Raw genomic sequence first — 16,306 nt, forward strand, 5'->3', positions numbered from 1 at the left:
AGATATTATGATTGAGACAGTATATAAAACGTTTTAAGAAGGAGTGACCCAACCGAGCTCCCCCCCCCTTAAAAAGCCTTTGCCGGACATACATAAAAAGTGCACACACACACATTTTGCCTTCTATATATATAGATTAGCGGGGGGGGGGTACTCGGTGTTGCCCGGGTGTTTATAGGTGTGTGTGTTGGGGGGGGGTAAATCAGAACAAAAAGGAAACTTAACGATAGCAATTTTAAAAATGGAAAAAAAAAAGAGGGGTTGGTGGCAGGTAGGCTCGAACCCTGAGCCTTGAGGCCAATAGGCTGAGCCTGAACACTTGCACTACGGCGACAGTGGCAATGTAAGAGTGATTAAAAAGTGAGTCAAGTCAAAGAGGTTTGATTGACCGGTGGCCGCTTAATGAGGTCATCGCGGGAGTGTTACAATGACGTAAGCAATGGCTATTCAACAGTGAATATTTTCAATGTGGAACAGTTTTTAATGATTGTTTTTTTTGGGGGGGGGAAGGAAGGAAGGAAGGAAGGAAGGAAAGAAAAGCAGCTCCCCTGTTTATTATTAGGGGAGGAGTAATAAAGCAATTGTCTGATATGACGGTGAAGCCGACATTGACCAATCGAATCGAGTTTCGCTTTTTTTTCTTTTTTTTATTATTATACTGAAAAAGCAAAGCAACATGCAGTGATCCAAAAATGTGGAATATTTAATGTTTCAAAGTTAGGCAAATTAAATAGACAGGCGACTCCTGTTGTTAAGTCGTAGATATTACGATTTAGAGGTCATATAAAAAGTTTTAAGAAGGAGCGAGCCGAGCAATCTGCTCCAGGAAAAAAGCCTTTTGCGGACATACACAAAAAGTGCACATACAAATATACATACACACACACACACACACATTTTCGCTTTTATATTTATAGATGGAATGATTCCAATATTTTTCCCGAATTTAAAACAATTATCAATTCCGATTCTTTAGAAATCTCTAAATATTCAACTATAAAATTTGTTTTTTTTCTCGATTACCGTTAAATGTGCATATAATTTACTCAAACTTATTGATGTATAGATGTTAGTTTTACAGGTAGTTTAAAATCTATAAATATTTGTTTTCTTATTACTACCAGCAGTGGAAGATTTTGTTTTAAGCAAAATCAAATAAAAAAAAATAATTAAAGGAATCATTTTTGGGATCAGAAAATAGGCACAATTTTTTCTGATACTGATTCCGAAACCTCGAAAAGTTTCAATTCTTTGATTCCTGATTCTGATTAATCATCCCAACACTAGTTATTATATAAACATTTGTGACTATCTGAAACGCGCCTCTGGCATGGCATTGTCACTGTACCCCCTCCTCAAGGGCATTTTATCTGGCGATTATCATTTCACTGGATTAACCTGACTTTAATTACACCTGTGTAAACATTTACCAAAAATGACCTTTCATACTTTTTAACTTATCTCCTTTTTAGCAATTGATCAAGCTTGTTGTTTCTTAACATTTTTTTTTTACATGGTAGTCGCCACCGGAAACCACTCGGGGATAAGGGTTATTGTGTGTACAGTAATCAATGGGATAATATCGTAGTAATCGTTAGTAATGGAGATTTGATAAAGTGTCTTACTTAAGGGGGCGGTTTATCAGGAATTTGTTTATGTTGGACTTGAAGACATCCAATTTGTAGTCAGGTGGGAAACAGGCAAATGGAAGAGAGTTCCACAGGCGTGCACTTCTAAGAAAGAAGCTTTGTTCATGGAATCGTCGTTTTGATTTAGGCACAGATAAAGAGTGGGGAAAATTATTGATTTTAGCTAGACGGGTGTTTTTTGTGAAAAATTGGTGAGGCGAGACCAGAGATTGGAGCTCAGACGTGCCATGGAAATAACTATAAAACAAAAAGAGGCTTGCAACATCTCTTTTGTGGGAGAAGGTTGCAGGGAAGAGAAAAGGGCATTCCCACTAAGCCACAAAGTCTATTTTGTCCTCTATCTGTTTTTAGCAGCTCCTGCCCAGATGTGGTAGCAGTACTCCATCCTTGGACATACTTGACTTTTATATAGATAGAGAATTGCATCAGCAGTGAGATATCTTCTGGAGCGGTAGAAGGATCCTACCATTTTTCCAGCGACCTTGGCAATAGACTTGATGTACGTGTTCCATTTCTGGTCAGGAGTAAAGGTCAATCCCAGAAGCTTATCAAAACATAGTCTCCCCAAGCGAGAGCCATCCATTTCAATTGATGCCAGATGGGGCCAGAGCATTGATGATGTAAGGATAGAAGCTTGGTTTTAGATACATTAAGAGTAACCAGCCACCTCTTCCCCCACTGTACCACACACTCAAGATCAGAGGAGAGAGAATCAGAGAGAACTTTGTCATTTACAGCTTTTGATGTGTTGCCATAGATGGTCATGTCATCAGCATAGATGTCAATGAATGATTTAAGTATGTGTTTTGGGAGATCATTGATATAGATCAGGAAGAGAGTTGGGCCCAGGATGAACCTCTGAGGGACTCCAGCATTAATACTGTGGGCCTCTGATTTCTGTTCATCTACTACTACTCTTATGAGCCTATTGGAGAGAAATGATTTAATAATTGAGAAAACATTTCCAGTTATACCATACCTGGAAATCTTGTGAAGTAGGCCGTTAGGCCATGCCTTATCATAGGCTTTTGTTATGTCAAGAGCAATCGCCCTAGAAAGGAAGCCTTTGTCAAGAGATTCACTAATCCTATGAGATATAACCGTTAGCACATCTGCTGTAGATCTGGCAGAACGGAAACCGTATTGCATGTCACTAAGAAGGTTATTTCTGCTCAGGTGGTTGACTACTTCTTTATTAAATGTGGATTCCAGCAACTTATTATGACACACAGGAGACTTATTTGTCTGTACTGAGAGGGAGATGACTTATCACCTGAATTCTTAAATACAGGGCATACTGATGAGGTTTTCCTGGGTGTTGGGAAACTCTTCTCCTTAAGGCAACACTTAAACAGTTTTGTAAGTATGGGGACAAGTTCTGGTTGAAGCTTTTTCAACACTATAATTGGAATGCCGTCAGGGCCAGTTGCTTTATTGGAATCAAGGTTCTTGATTAGTTTGGCGACCTCACGTGCAGATATTTGTATGTTATATAACTGTTTTAGGAGGAAATATGGGGAGTTGATAGCCTTCGTCGCATAGGGTAGAACTAGCTGCAAAGTTCTTGGCAAATAGTTTGGCCTTGTCTGATGCTGACGAGATGACCTCAGGTCCATTGATGATAGTTGGGATAGAACGCACGCTTCTGTTCAGGATCCTTTTTGCTATTTGCCAAAACTAGTGGGAACCAAGCCGCTGATCAGCAACTTTGGATTTAACGGACTGAGCATATAACTCTCTTGCTTTTTTTATAACTCTTTTGCAGTGGTTGTTGGCAGTCCTGAAAGCAGAAGTACATCTATTACATTGGTAGCTACGGAAAAAATGATTACTGTGCACAATGGCAGCAGCACATTCTGGGGAGAACCATGGCTGGCTGTTAGGTTTTTGTTGGAATTTTTTTGATGGTATGAATCGGTATATGTCTACAATTAACCATTCAGTCAGGTCTGATACTATAGAGGACACATCCTTTTTAAACATGGAATGCAGAGGTAGATCAGATATAAATGTACGGAAGCTATGCTAGTCAGCCATGGAGTATCGATATAAAGTACGGTGGAGAGATACGTCTGGAGACTTATTGCATTTCATTTTTATCTTAACTGATATAACCGAGTGGTTGGAAGACCCCAGAGGAGATAGAACGGAACATGAACATAGCTCAGGGGAAGTTGTGAGAAAAAGGTCTAGAAGGCTTGCATACTGACCGGTAGTATTGGGCACATGGATGGGTTCGTGAACAATCTGGGTGAGATCATAGGCAATGGCGAAATCATGATAGAACCTCCCCTCATCATCTGTCTTATTTGAGTGGGTCAGCCATTCCACGTTATGGACGTTGAAGTCACCACAGATGTGAATGTTAGCTGAGGGATGTGCAGACAGGATGTGGTCTATTTTCTCAGATATACTCTTAAAAATAGTAACTCCGCTGTTATGGGAGCGATAGGGGGCAAATATAAATGCAGTGGTGTAAGCAAGTACAACCTGGAAGCACATATAAGGTAAATTAGGGTCTTCTCTAGAGATATCCCTACCACACAGAAAGCCATCTTTAATGTAGGCACACATTCCATGCCCACAGCGATCTTGGGGGTCAGATTTAGATGTTAAGTTAGAGTATCCTTTAATTATGAACTCATCTAAGGAAGTGGTCGGCCCTATGCCAGTTTCACTTAGAAAGAATATGTTCGGTTTTGTCTCCTGTAATTGGGTTTCAACCTCTGGAAGGTTGGAGCCTAGACCCCTGATGTTGGAGTAGGAGACATGGTAGTAGGGGTCTACATTGGAGGATAGGGTTCTAGGTTTATTCATGTTTTTTTTTCTGGAGATATTTCATGTTGAGGTTTTGGGATTTGTGGAACAGGTCGACAGACTTGGTTAGAGCAGAACAGAGAGAAAAAGTAAGTGAGAAAAAGGCAGGAAGTTTTTTGTAGCATGATAAGGTAAAGTTGTAACAATTACCCACTAATATGGCATTGAGAGGCCCCACCAGAAACTACTGCATGGTCCAGAACCCAATTCACCAAATGGCAATACAGCAGCCTCAGTACTTTGCATCTGCTGATAGGACAGCCTCCTTAGTGGTTAATCCAAGGTTCGGGTCCCTGACTATCAGGCGGGTAATGTCAGCCCAGATGAAACGTTTACCTCCAGCACCCTTACTAGTGACATGGCCACGAGGATAGGCATAGAAACAGAAAATTTCCGACATTTCAGGCTACTGTTCATGAAGTACTGCCGACCTGGAAAGCAGCTTTTTCTTCGCAATTTGTCAGAAAAATCACTCATTGTAAATGAGAACTGAGGGACAAATAAGGAGAAGCAAGAGTTACTGGAACTGCCGATAACACATCCACAGTGCATTATTTACTTTCCATGAAAAAAAAAAAAATAGGTACGAGTGACTTATTAATATAAGTCCGTTGCTCCATTTCCAATTTAGGACGATATTTGAAAATAGTCTCCCCTCCCATGTTAATGCGTGGATTTGTAATGTGATACACAAGGGATTACGTATCAGATATGAATAATAATGATAATAAAATTTTTTGACCTTATTAGAAGTTGTTACTGGACAGAACTAACCTTGAATTGGCTTCGTTCACATCATTTAAACTCGTTAGCCCTACTATTTCTACAAGTTCTTAGCATTATATATGTAAAAATCAGGGGCAGCTGGAGGGGGGGGGGTGCTAGACCAGCATGTGTTTTTTTTTTACGTTTCGCAAAGTTTCTGAATGATGTTTATACTTAGGGAATTTCGTAGAGATAAAATAATATATGAAATAATAATAATAATAATGAAAATAATAAAAACATTTATATGAAATATAAGAAATGTAGATGTCTCGTGTCAGATTCATTATCTTTATTCAAATGAACTTCTCGTACATTCGATAATCATTTTATGTTGTTTCTTGCATTTGTTGCCAGGTGCACACTTTTGTCAAAATGATTTCTCAGTATACACGGCCTAGATATTAAACGAGGTGTCAAGTTCATAATTTTTAATTATTTTGCTATTTCTTGTAGGTCAGGTGCTCGCTGTTGTCAAAATGATTTCTTGGTATACATGACCTAAATATAAAACCAGATGTCAAAGATTCATAATTTTTATTCAAATGAACTTTTGGTACATTTGATAACTAGCAGTTCAGCCCAGCTTTGCTCGGGCCCTATGTACTGTTTATAACTTTATATGCATGTATATATATATATATATATATATATATATTAAAAAGTGTGCATATGTATGGTAATGCTCTTCTATATAATAGGCTTCCTAAACTACCATAGAGAAAAGTCGGTAAGGACTGCAGACATCAAATTTTTTTAAACTTTGACCCCCAATTTTGACTCCTTAACATTTATTGTTTTGGGCTTGAATCAAGTTAAAATATTTGACCCATGTCCAAGTAACCTACATCTAAAATTTCAAGTGTTTAGACCCAAAATTGGCGGAGGAGTTTGTTAGAATCTGCAAAGATCAACTCTTTCAACCATGAAACATTTGCCCTAAAACAGGTGCACACTTTTGTCAAAATGATTTCTTGGTACACACAGCTTAGATATTTAACAGTAATAGTTGATATTTGACAGTAATAATCCACTTGCCAAACAAATGTGAAAGGAAAAGTGTTGTTTACAAATCTGGGAAATATACAAAAAAAAATTCCGACTTACCTGGTGGGGCAGACGGCATCCTGTGTTTCCTTTTTATAACCACGTTTATATTTGATACGGACATCAGACCAACATCTTTCAACTGGGAAGGGCTGCTTGGGTTGATCATTACAGCCGAGTGGGTTCTTCGTAACTGGCGGGTTCGACTTTTTTGACTCAGGGCCTGGCATATATCATTTGGTCGAATACCAATTATTATTTGGTAGTGTTCCATCCAACTGTCAACGATGTGCCTGTGAAGTAAAAGATGAAATTATGTTTTTAATATTAAGTTCGTTGCTTATTTAGAATTTAAACTATTTTAAAAAAATCTAAATTGCTGAAAAATCTTTATGATGTGCATATCTGTCACGGAATACAGATGTCATTAAAAAAATCTAAATTGATCAAGTAGTTTTATTTTTATTTAGAAAGTAATTTTTTAATTATTTTTTTTACGATTTTAATAATAAAGTGTATCCATTGTATCTGATTTTGATCTCGGTAGTTCAAATTGAATTGTCTTCCTTTATTTATAAAACATGGCGGATCAACACCCCAAGTCCTGCTTTGTCATAAAATTTAGTTTTCTTAATGAAAAAAAAAATACTTGATCAATTTACATGATTTTTGGAATAAGACATCTTCGTTCATTACAGGTACATACATTGTAAAGTTTTTTAAAGATTTTTCTGTATTTTTGTTTTGAAAATGGGTTTAATTCTAAATAAGCAACTTAAGATTTCATACCAACAAATTTAATTTGCTTGAATCCAAGTGAAAACATTTGCTCATGTAATTATTAACTTTTTTTTTTTGCTAGCATGTGCATAGTTTTTAATTTTTGTTTACACATTTTAAAATTTATACAGAAAAAAATGAAATTTTAGTTGTGAGGGAGACAATCCTTTTTATAGTCCTCAATTAAAAATATGAGTTATTCCCTTTGCTGATTTTGTTTATTCGGTAATAATTTAAAAATATGGTTATAGTCAGCTAATGTACTTCCTAATTTTTTGCATGGCTGCTACCGGAAGTGGTGACAAGACAAATCAGTTCCTTTACTTTTATTGTTCTTCAATATTTCTATTGTGAAGGGATTTATTAAAATAAAATATAATAAAAGGACATTATTGAAAAATATACGATAAAATTTTACAAAATTATACAGATAAAAATAACACAATTATTCTTTATTTGCACTTTTAATAACAAAAATAAAAAATAAGTTTTTATTTTATTTGAAATTTTATGAAATTATAAAAATACGTTTTTTTTTTATTTAAAAAATGAAAGTTTTTTATTTGAATGTGTAATATATATACATATATATATATATATATATATATATATATATATATATATATATATATATATATGTTTACATTTATAATATATTTATGTATATATTTATATATGTTTATGAAAGTATGAAAATAAAAGTATTGAAATCAAAATAACAAAATTTCAAATATCATAGAAAATGTATCCAATACATAATATTCCCAAAATAGTTTTAAAAGATTTAAAAAAGTATTTTTAATAATTCTTAAAAAAAAAAGAGCGCAGAAAGTATTTTCAATACTTCTTAAAAATATATAAAACTAATTTCAATAATTCTTAATTAAAATAAAAAAAAAACAAAAAACAACAACTTTTCAATGGTTATTAAAAAAAAAAAAAAAAAAAAAAAAAAAATGAACGACCGGGACAATTTAATAAAAAAGAGTATATGCCCAGGGGAGATATAGACATGGGAGAAAAAAGTGAAGGAACTGATTTGCCTTCTCACCGCTTCTGGTAGCAGCCATGCTGGAAGTTAGGAAGTAAAAAAAAAAAAAAAAAAAAAAAAAAATACCGGAAATTATTCTCTAGAGTAGATAAACTTAGGACTTTATTTAAGTAGTATACTTAATATATACTATTACTGCAAGCTTGCCTGTATTGAAAATATTTTCTTCTAGTTTTCGAATCCTACCTTATATAGTTAGCCTTATGTTCAAGTACATTCGAAATATAATACAGCGCGAAGAAAGTCACTCATGAAAACAGACCTCCTAAATTAAAACCTTGAAAAATTATTTAAACTCTAATGTAAATTAATATTAAGCAGTCTTTACAAATTGATAATAGTTAATTATTGGATTTTAATTAATTATAAGATGAAACTTTAATGATTCAAACTAGATAGATAACGACAAACTTCCACCCATTAATATGGGAGGGGAGATTATCACCAAAATGCCATGAATTATTAAGTTCGCACCGGACTTACTACTTAGATATAAGTCACTTGTACCCATTCCCCTTTCTCCCCCCCCCCCTTTTTTTTTTTTTTTTTAAATGGAGAGTAGATAATACAGTGGATGTGTTATCGGCAGCTCCAGTAACTCTCGCTTCTCCTATTTTGTCATTCAGTCCTCATTAAATGAGTGATGTTTCTGACAAAGGGTGAAGAAAAAGCTGCTTAAAGGTCGGTACTACTTAGTGACCAGTAGTCTGAGATGTCGGATATTTTTCTGTCTTTGTCTGTCCTTGTTGCCATGTCACTAGTAAGGGTGCTGGAGGTAAACGTTTTGTCTGGGCTGACGTTATCCGCCTGATAGTCAGGGACCCGAACCTTGGATTAACCACTAAGGAGGCTGTCCTATCAGCAGGCGCAAAGTACTGGGACTGCTGTATTGCCATTTGGTGAGTGGATCTGGACCATGCAGTAGTCTCTGGTGGGGCCTCTCGATGCCATACTAGTGGGTAATTGTTACGGCTTTACCTTTTCGTGTGCTACAAAAAAAAAAAAAAAATTTTCCTTGTCTTTTTCTCTCTTACTTTCCCTCTCTGTACTGCTCTAACCAAGTATGCCGACCTATTCCACAAATCCCCAAACCTCAACATGAAATATCTCCAGAATAAAAACTCGATTAAACCTAGAACCCCATCTTCCAGCGTAGACCCCTACTACCAGGTCTCCTTCTCCAATATCAGGGGTCTACGTTCCAACCTTCCAGAGGTTGAAACCCAATTACAGGAGACGAAACCGGACATATTATTTCTATGTGAAACTGGAATAGGGCCGACCACTTCCCTAGATGAGTTCATAATTAATGGATACTCCAATTTAACAGCTAAATCTGACTCCCAAGATCGCCATGGGCATGGAATATGTGCCTACATTAAGGATGGCTTCCCATGTGGCAGGGATATCTCTAGAGAAGATCCTAATTTACCCTATATGTGCTTCAGGGTTGCACTTGCTAACACCACTGCATTTATATTTGCCCTCTATAGGCCCCACAACAGCGGAGTTACTATCTTTAAGAGCATATCTGAGAAAATAGACCACATACTGTCTTCACATCCCTCGGCTAACATTCACATCTGTGGTGACTTCAACGTCCATAACGTGGAATGGCTGACCCATTCAAATAAGACAGATGATGAGGGGAGGTTTTGTCATGATTTTGCCATTGCTTATGACCTCACTCAGATTGTTCGCGAACCCACCCGTGTGCCCGATACACCCAATCAATATGCAAGCCTCTTAGACCTTTTTCTTTCAACTTCCCCTGAGCTATGTTCATGTACCGTTCATTCTCCTCTAGGATCCTCCGACCACTCCGTCGTATCAGTTAAGATAAAAACAAAATGTAAGAAGCCATCAGACGTACCCCTCCACCGTACTGTATACCGATACTCTATGGCTGACTGGGATAGCTTCCGTACATTCATATCTGATTTACCTCTGCACTCCATGTTTAAAAAGAAAGTGTCCTCTATAGTATCAGATCTGACCGAATGGTTAATTGTAGGCATAGACCAATTCATACCATCTAAAAAATTCCAACAAAAACCTAACAGCCAGCCATGGTTCTCCCCAGAATGTGCTGCTGCTATCGCGCACAGAAATCACTTTTTCCATAACTACCAACGTAATAGATGCACTGAGACTAAAGCTGCTTTCAGGACTGCCAGCAACCACTGTAAAGGAGTAATAAAAAATGCAAGAGAGCTATATGCCCAGTCTGTTAAATCCAAGGTAGCTGATCAGCGGCTTGGTTCCCACCAGTTTTGGCAAATAACAAATAGGATCCTGAACAGAAGTGTGCGTTCTATCCCAACCATTATCAATGGACCAGAAGTTATCTCGTCAGCGTCAGACAAGGCCAAACTATTTGCAAAGAACTTTGCAGCTAATTCTACCCTATGCGACGAAGGCCATCAACTCCCCATATTTCCTCCTATAACACAGAACAAGCTAGGTAACATACAAATATCCGTGCATGAGGTCGCCAAGCTAATAAAAAACCTAGATTCCAGTAAAGCAACTGGCCCTGATGGCATCCCAATTATAGTGTTAAAAAAGCTTCAACCAGAACTTGCTCCCATACTTACAAAACTATTTAAGCGCTGCCTTAAGGAGAAGTGCTTTCCGACCCCCTGGAAGACCTCATCAGTTTGCCCTGTATTTAAGAATTCAGGTGATAAGTCCTCTCCCTCTCAATACAGACCAATAAGTCTTCTCTGTGTTATGAGTAAGTTACTGGAATCAATATTAAATAGAGAAATAGTCAACCACCTCAGCAGAAACAACCTTCTTAGTGACACACAATATGGTTTCCGCTCTGCAAGATCTACCGCAGATGTGCTGACGGTTATATCCCGCAGGATTAGTGAATCTCTTGACAAAGGCTTCCTTTCTAGGGCAATTGCTCTTGACATATCAAAGGCCTTTGACAAAGTATGGCATAAGGGTCTACTTCACAAGATTTCCAGCTACAGTATAACTGGAAATGTTTTCTCAATCATTAAATCATTTCTCTCTGATAGGCTCATAAGAGTAGTGGTAGATGGACAAAAATCGGAGGCCTGCAATATAAATGCTGGAGTCCCTCAGGGGTCAATCCTCGGCCCAACTCTCTTCCTGATCTACATCAATGACCTCCCTAAACACATACTTAAATCATTCGTTGACATCTATGCTGATGACACGACCATCTACGGCAACACATCAAAGGCTGTAAATGACGAAGTTCTCTCGGATTCTCTCTCCTCTGATCTCGAGCGCGTGGTTCAGTGGGGGAAGATGTGGCTAGTTACCTTTAATGCATCTAAAACCAAACTCCTATCCTTACATCATCAACGCTCTGATCCCCAGCTGGCATCAATTGTGATGGATGGCTCTCGTCTGGGTGAGGCCCCGTGTTTTGACAAGCTTCTGGGTTTGACCTTTACTCCTGATCTGAAATGGAACACGTACATCAAGTCTGTTGCCAAGGTCGCAGGAAAGATGGTGGGATCCTTCTACCGCTCCAGAAGATATCTCACTACTGATGCAATTCTCTATCTATATAAAAGCCAAGTACGGCCAAGGATGGAATACTGTTGCCATATCTGGGCAGGAGCTGCCAAAAACAGCCTATCATGCCTTGACAGAGTACAAAATAGACTTCGTGGTTTAGTGGGGGATGCCCTTTTCTCTACCCTGCAACCCCTCTCTCACAGAAGAGATGTTGCGAGCCTATCCTTGTTTTATCGTTATTTTCATGGCAGGTGCTCGTCTGAACTCCAATCCCTGGTCCCCCCTCGCCAAACTTTCACGAAAAACACCCGTCTAGCTGAATCCACTGTGAAAAATTTCCCCCACTCTATATCTGTGCCTAAATCAAAACGCGGATTTCATGAGCAAAGCTTCTTTCTTAGAACTGCACGCCTGTGGAACTCTGTTCCGTCTGCCTGCTTCCCTCCGGACTACAACTTGGATGTCTTCAAGTCTAATGTTAACAAATTCCTAATGAACCGCCCCCCTAATTAAACACTTCATAAAATCTCCTCACTAACGTGATGTACTTGCAATAACCCTTATCCCTGAGTGGCTTCCGGGCCTTGATAAGTGGTGATCACTGTGTAAAAAAAAAAAAAAAAAAAAAAAAGTATGTTAGCTGACTATAATAAAAAATGATTACTACCAGCACAACCGATTCATAATATAATCTCTATGCTAGGCAAATGTGCTTTAAGCAAATTCAATGACCTAATATACTGGATTTTATTAGATTGCATCTCCATCTGATCGGGAATCTGTCATTCTATTGCAGTAACTTGACGCTCTTGACAAAGCTGCTATATAACTTACCTCCCCGGATGTAAAGGGGAGGTAACTCGTGATCAGAAGCAACAGCTTACAAAATTATACCTTTGCTGCCTTGCATTGGGTTCATATTCAACACCTGTGCTCAGCATATGTCCTAGATAACAAAAACAGTCTACTACCTCTATGTGAGGATGTAGCTCTATATTTTTTGCTATTGTATTACGGTATTTTGGGGGTCTTACTCACCTATTAAATGTGTCTAGTGTATGTTATGAGGGCTTCATTAATCTCCTCTCTCTCTCTCTCTCTCTCTCTCTCTCTCTCTCTCTCTATATATATATATATATATATATATATATATATATATATATATATATATATATATATATATATTATTTGCTATTCCAGAAAGATCTTCTTTCATGAAAATCTATAACAATGGCGAAAAAGAAATAGGAAGATTTAGAAAAATCTCAGTATAACGTTGTCTGTGGACCTACACATGTGTGCAGTTTCAATCTCACAGGAGACCAAGATAAAGAATAGGAAATAACTCTGACTCGCTTTTTGGTCCTGTACAATGACCTTTATTTCTTCATTAGTACAGCTGTGACGTCTCCTATGTGATCTAGAACGTTCTCTATGTTTCTCACGAGATCTTTGTCTTGCTCTTTTTTATAGTCCCCCCCCTCTCCACTGGTGATGTCACTTCTCATGCATTTACATACGTGCATCCGCGCTATGTTACACCTTTTAAAAAGATATTCTAATAATTGTTGGCACTCTTTATAAAAAGGTTTTCGTGCTAACCCAACAGTTGTTGGTTTGTCAAAATGTTGCTATTTTTTTTGCATTTCATCTGTGTTAAAGGTCCCAGAACTTTCCAGAACCTTCAAAAACGATGGTAAGGTTCTAGAAAATTCTAATACAGAATGATGCTCTATATAAAAGAAGGTTTTGAGCTAACTTGGCAATTGTTGGTTTGTCGACGTTACAAGTTCAGCCTCAGGTCTGGCGTGATTCCAGGGTTATAAATCCATCCGAAAGAAATCTTCTGGCAACAAAAGTTAAATTCTTTTGAAATATTTTTCTGATGAAAGATATCATAAATTAAAAATTTTGAGATTATCTTTACGTGAATAAATTAAACTTCTCGGCATATTTTGACCTCTTTCTACTAATACCCTCATCCATTTCCTTGTCACTAGGATTTCTGACTTCATCATCGCTTAAGTAAAAATATATTTTTTTGTTTTTTCTTATATGTTAAATGTGTGTGTGTGTGTGTGTGTGTGTGTGTGTGTGTGTGTGTGTGTGTGTGTGTGTGTGTGTTAAAATTATATTTAAATTAATCATCCTAATTTCCTACTAGTGGTGGTGGGGGTGGGGGGATTAGCACCCGACTTTGCCCAGTCATAAAATATGCTTAAATATGATATTTTAATTTGTTCAAATTTCCTATATATTATTATAGAGCCATGATTTCAAAATTAAAATAAAAAATATTTGGGTGCCATCAGCTAAAACTAAAACCGAAATCAAAACTGTAGCATTCACACCTGGTGACGTTACCACTGTACCAACGTGATACACATATGAACTGATTAAAAATAAACTAAGATGAATGCACAAAATGTATAAAGATTTTTTCAATTTTGACCCCTTAAAATAAATAAACCATAAAAGAACGGTCCATAAAAAATCCAATCATTTGAGGTTATTAGCGCCACAATGTGACTTTTAGTTTTAGAAGAGATAGAGTTTGAAAATATAGAGACAAACAGACAGACATACATAGTAGGTTTTATAAATTAGATTTTGTTACATTTTTAATTGCATAGTTAATATATGACTCCAAGAACTTTGGCTTTCTACATGCCCTTTTTGCTGTCCCGGTAGAAGTCAAGGGGTAAGTGGTTTCTGTGCCTGGAAATAAATTTTGAGATTTCAGAGACCACTGATTCTTTACAAACACAAACAAATTGAAACTGGTTTGGACAATAACATGTTGCAATTTCTCTTTGATTGCAATATCTACAATCACATAGAAAAAGAAATATAAAAACTTGTAACCTATCAGAAGATACCAGAGCTTTCCAAAACCTTCAAGAAAGATCGAGAGGGTTCTAGAATATTCTAATACTGGATGCTGCTGTTTTTTCTTATATGTTAAATGTTTTTGTTAAGTAAAGATTACATTTCAATTAATCATTCTAATGTTCTCATTAAATTTCTTATTTCGTTACATTTTTAATCATGTAACAGTGTATTTTATTAAGAACCCGTCATAGCATAGATATGTCATGTATACATTGCAAAGAGCAAATTAACTGCATTGAAAGTTCAAAGAGGCAGATATTGAATTTACCTTGCCTTTCGCTTGAGTTGAAGAAGAATCAGTTCCGCCGATAATCCAAATCTGACTTTCTCTGGGATTTCCAAAGACTTTCGAAATTCTTCTTTCTGGAGAGTTTCCTGTAAGAGTATGCAGAACAATAAAGTTGTTAGATAATGAATACAGAGATGAAAGCACACACAATTGCAAATGAAAAATAAAACAATATGAGATCAATCTGTATGATGATTGCAACGTCTTGTCAGATGAGAGCCACTCCCTCAGTCACTGAAAGTCCATGTGCCCGAAGATGACTTTTTAGCCCTGCCAGCGACTTGCACACCCTCAAGCAGACATGACACTGAAAACGTTCACTGGTTTGGATGAAACTAACAGCAGTGGAACCTGTATCATCATGGGCTTTCATGTGATTAACAAAACCTGCCTTAGACAACAGATCCCGATCACACACCTTACAGATCCAGAGATCTCCATGGTTGGGCGGCAAGGTTTGGCATTTTCTACATGCTCTCTTAAGCTTCGCTCGGTCTATTTTGGCTGCTTCAAAGTGTTCTGCACCCCTATATATCAGTGTCCTCCACTGCTTGCAATCAAACGCTAGGGACTCCCAACTGTCAACAGGAATATGAAAGCTCACCAGACTCTCCTTGATGCCATCACGAAAACGTTTTTTGGGCTTGTGCTGGATTTTTTTTTCCAAGAAAGAGCTCACTGTAGAACAACTGTTTTGGGAGTCTTAATAACAATGGTAGCAATACTGGTTGTTTTGGCCTTTTTTAAGACATATGTATCAGGGACAAAGCTATACCACTTTAAACCAAGAATATGTGTGAGGCAGTGCTGATGGAACCTCTCGAGCAATTCTCTATGTGACTGGTACAAGGTCCAAGTTTCAGATGCGTAGAGTGGGGATGGTACTACACATGCTTCATATACTGAAATTTTAGTTGTCAGAGTTAGATCACCGTCAGACCAGACTATCTTGTAACCTTCCAAAAGCATCAGATGCCTTGCTGATTCTCTGTCTTATTTCCGCATCAAGAGTGCCATCATTTGATTAGGTGCTCCCAAGGAAGACAAAATTTTTTATGACTTCAAAGCACTTTCCACAGACGAAGATATCAGGTTCCACATACAGATCATCAGGAGCGGGAGTGTACATGATTTTAGTTTTCTTAATACTGTCTGAAGCAGGTACGAGCATTTGTAAAGAGATCCATCACTAGTTGCATATCTACTGGGGAGTGGGTTACCAGATCAGCATCATCAGCATGCAACAAGTCCATCACTAACAAGTGTTTTGGCTTGGAATCTTCTGAGGTTGAACACTTTTCCAGTCGTTTGGAATCTAATATAAACACCCATATCGCAATCGTGGAAACCATACCAGAGCACAGCAGTCAATCTGTATAGCAGGATATGAACATACAAGTTACAGAGTACACAAGCAAAGACAAGCAGATGTAAAAAATTTGTAACATAGTTGGAATGCCGACATAATGAAAATAAATGAAGAAAACTACTTTTACGCCAAACCATTATAAA

The 16,306-nt window shown here is 37.3% G+C and overlaps 1 protein-coding gene across 6 annotated transcripts in view; it reads right to left on the minus strand.

The window, feature by feature from the left end:
* Positions 1-16,306, minus strand: part of LOC145260335 (uncharacterized) — a 153,586-nt gene that overhangs the window by 25,872 nt on the left and 111,408 nt on the right. For all 6 annotated transcript variants that reach the window (XR_013864274.1, XM_080118250.1, XM_080118249.1 and 3 more), the window contains exons 11-12: positions 14,774-14,880; positions 6,339-6,571 (exon numbers count right to left, since the gene is read on the minus strand). Coding sequence is in view for 5 of the 6 variants with exons in the window: in XM_080118250.1 (XP_079974376.1) it covers positions 6,339-6,571; positions 14,774-14,880 (340 nt within the window). In the remaining variant the exon portion in view is untranslated. The remainder of the gene's footprint in view (positions 1-6,338; positions 6,572-14,773; positions 14,881-16,306) is intronic.

Source organism: Euprymna scolopes, chromosome 36 (assembly GCF_053919585.1).
Source record: "Euprymna scolopes isolate OS-2025 chromosome 36, ASM5391958v1, whole genome shotgun sequence".
Taxonomy (NCBI): Eukaryota; Metazoa; Mollusca; class Cephalopoda; order Sepiida; family Sepiolidae; genus Euprymna; species Euprymna scolopes.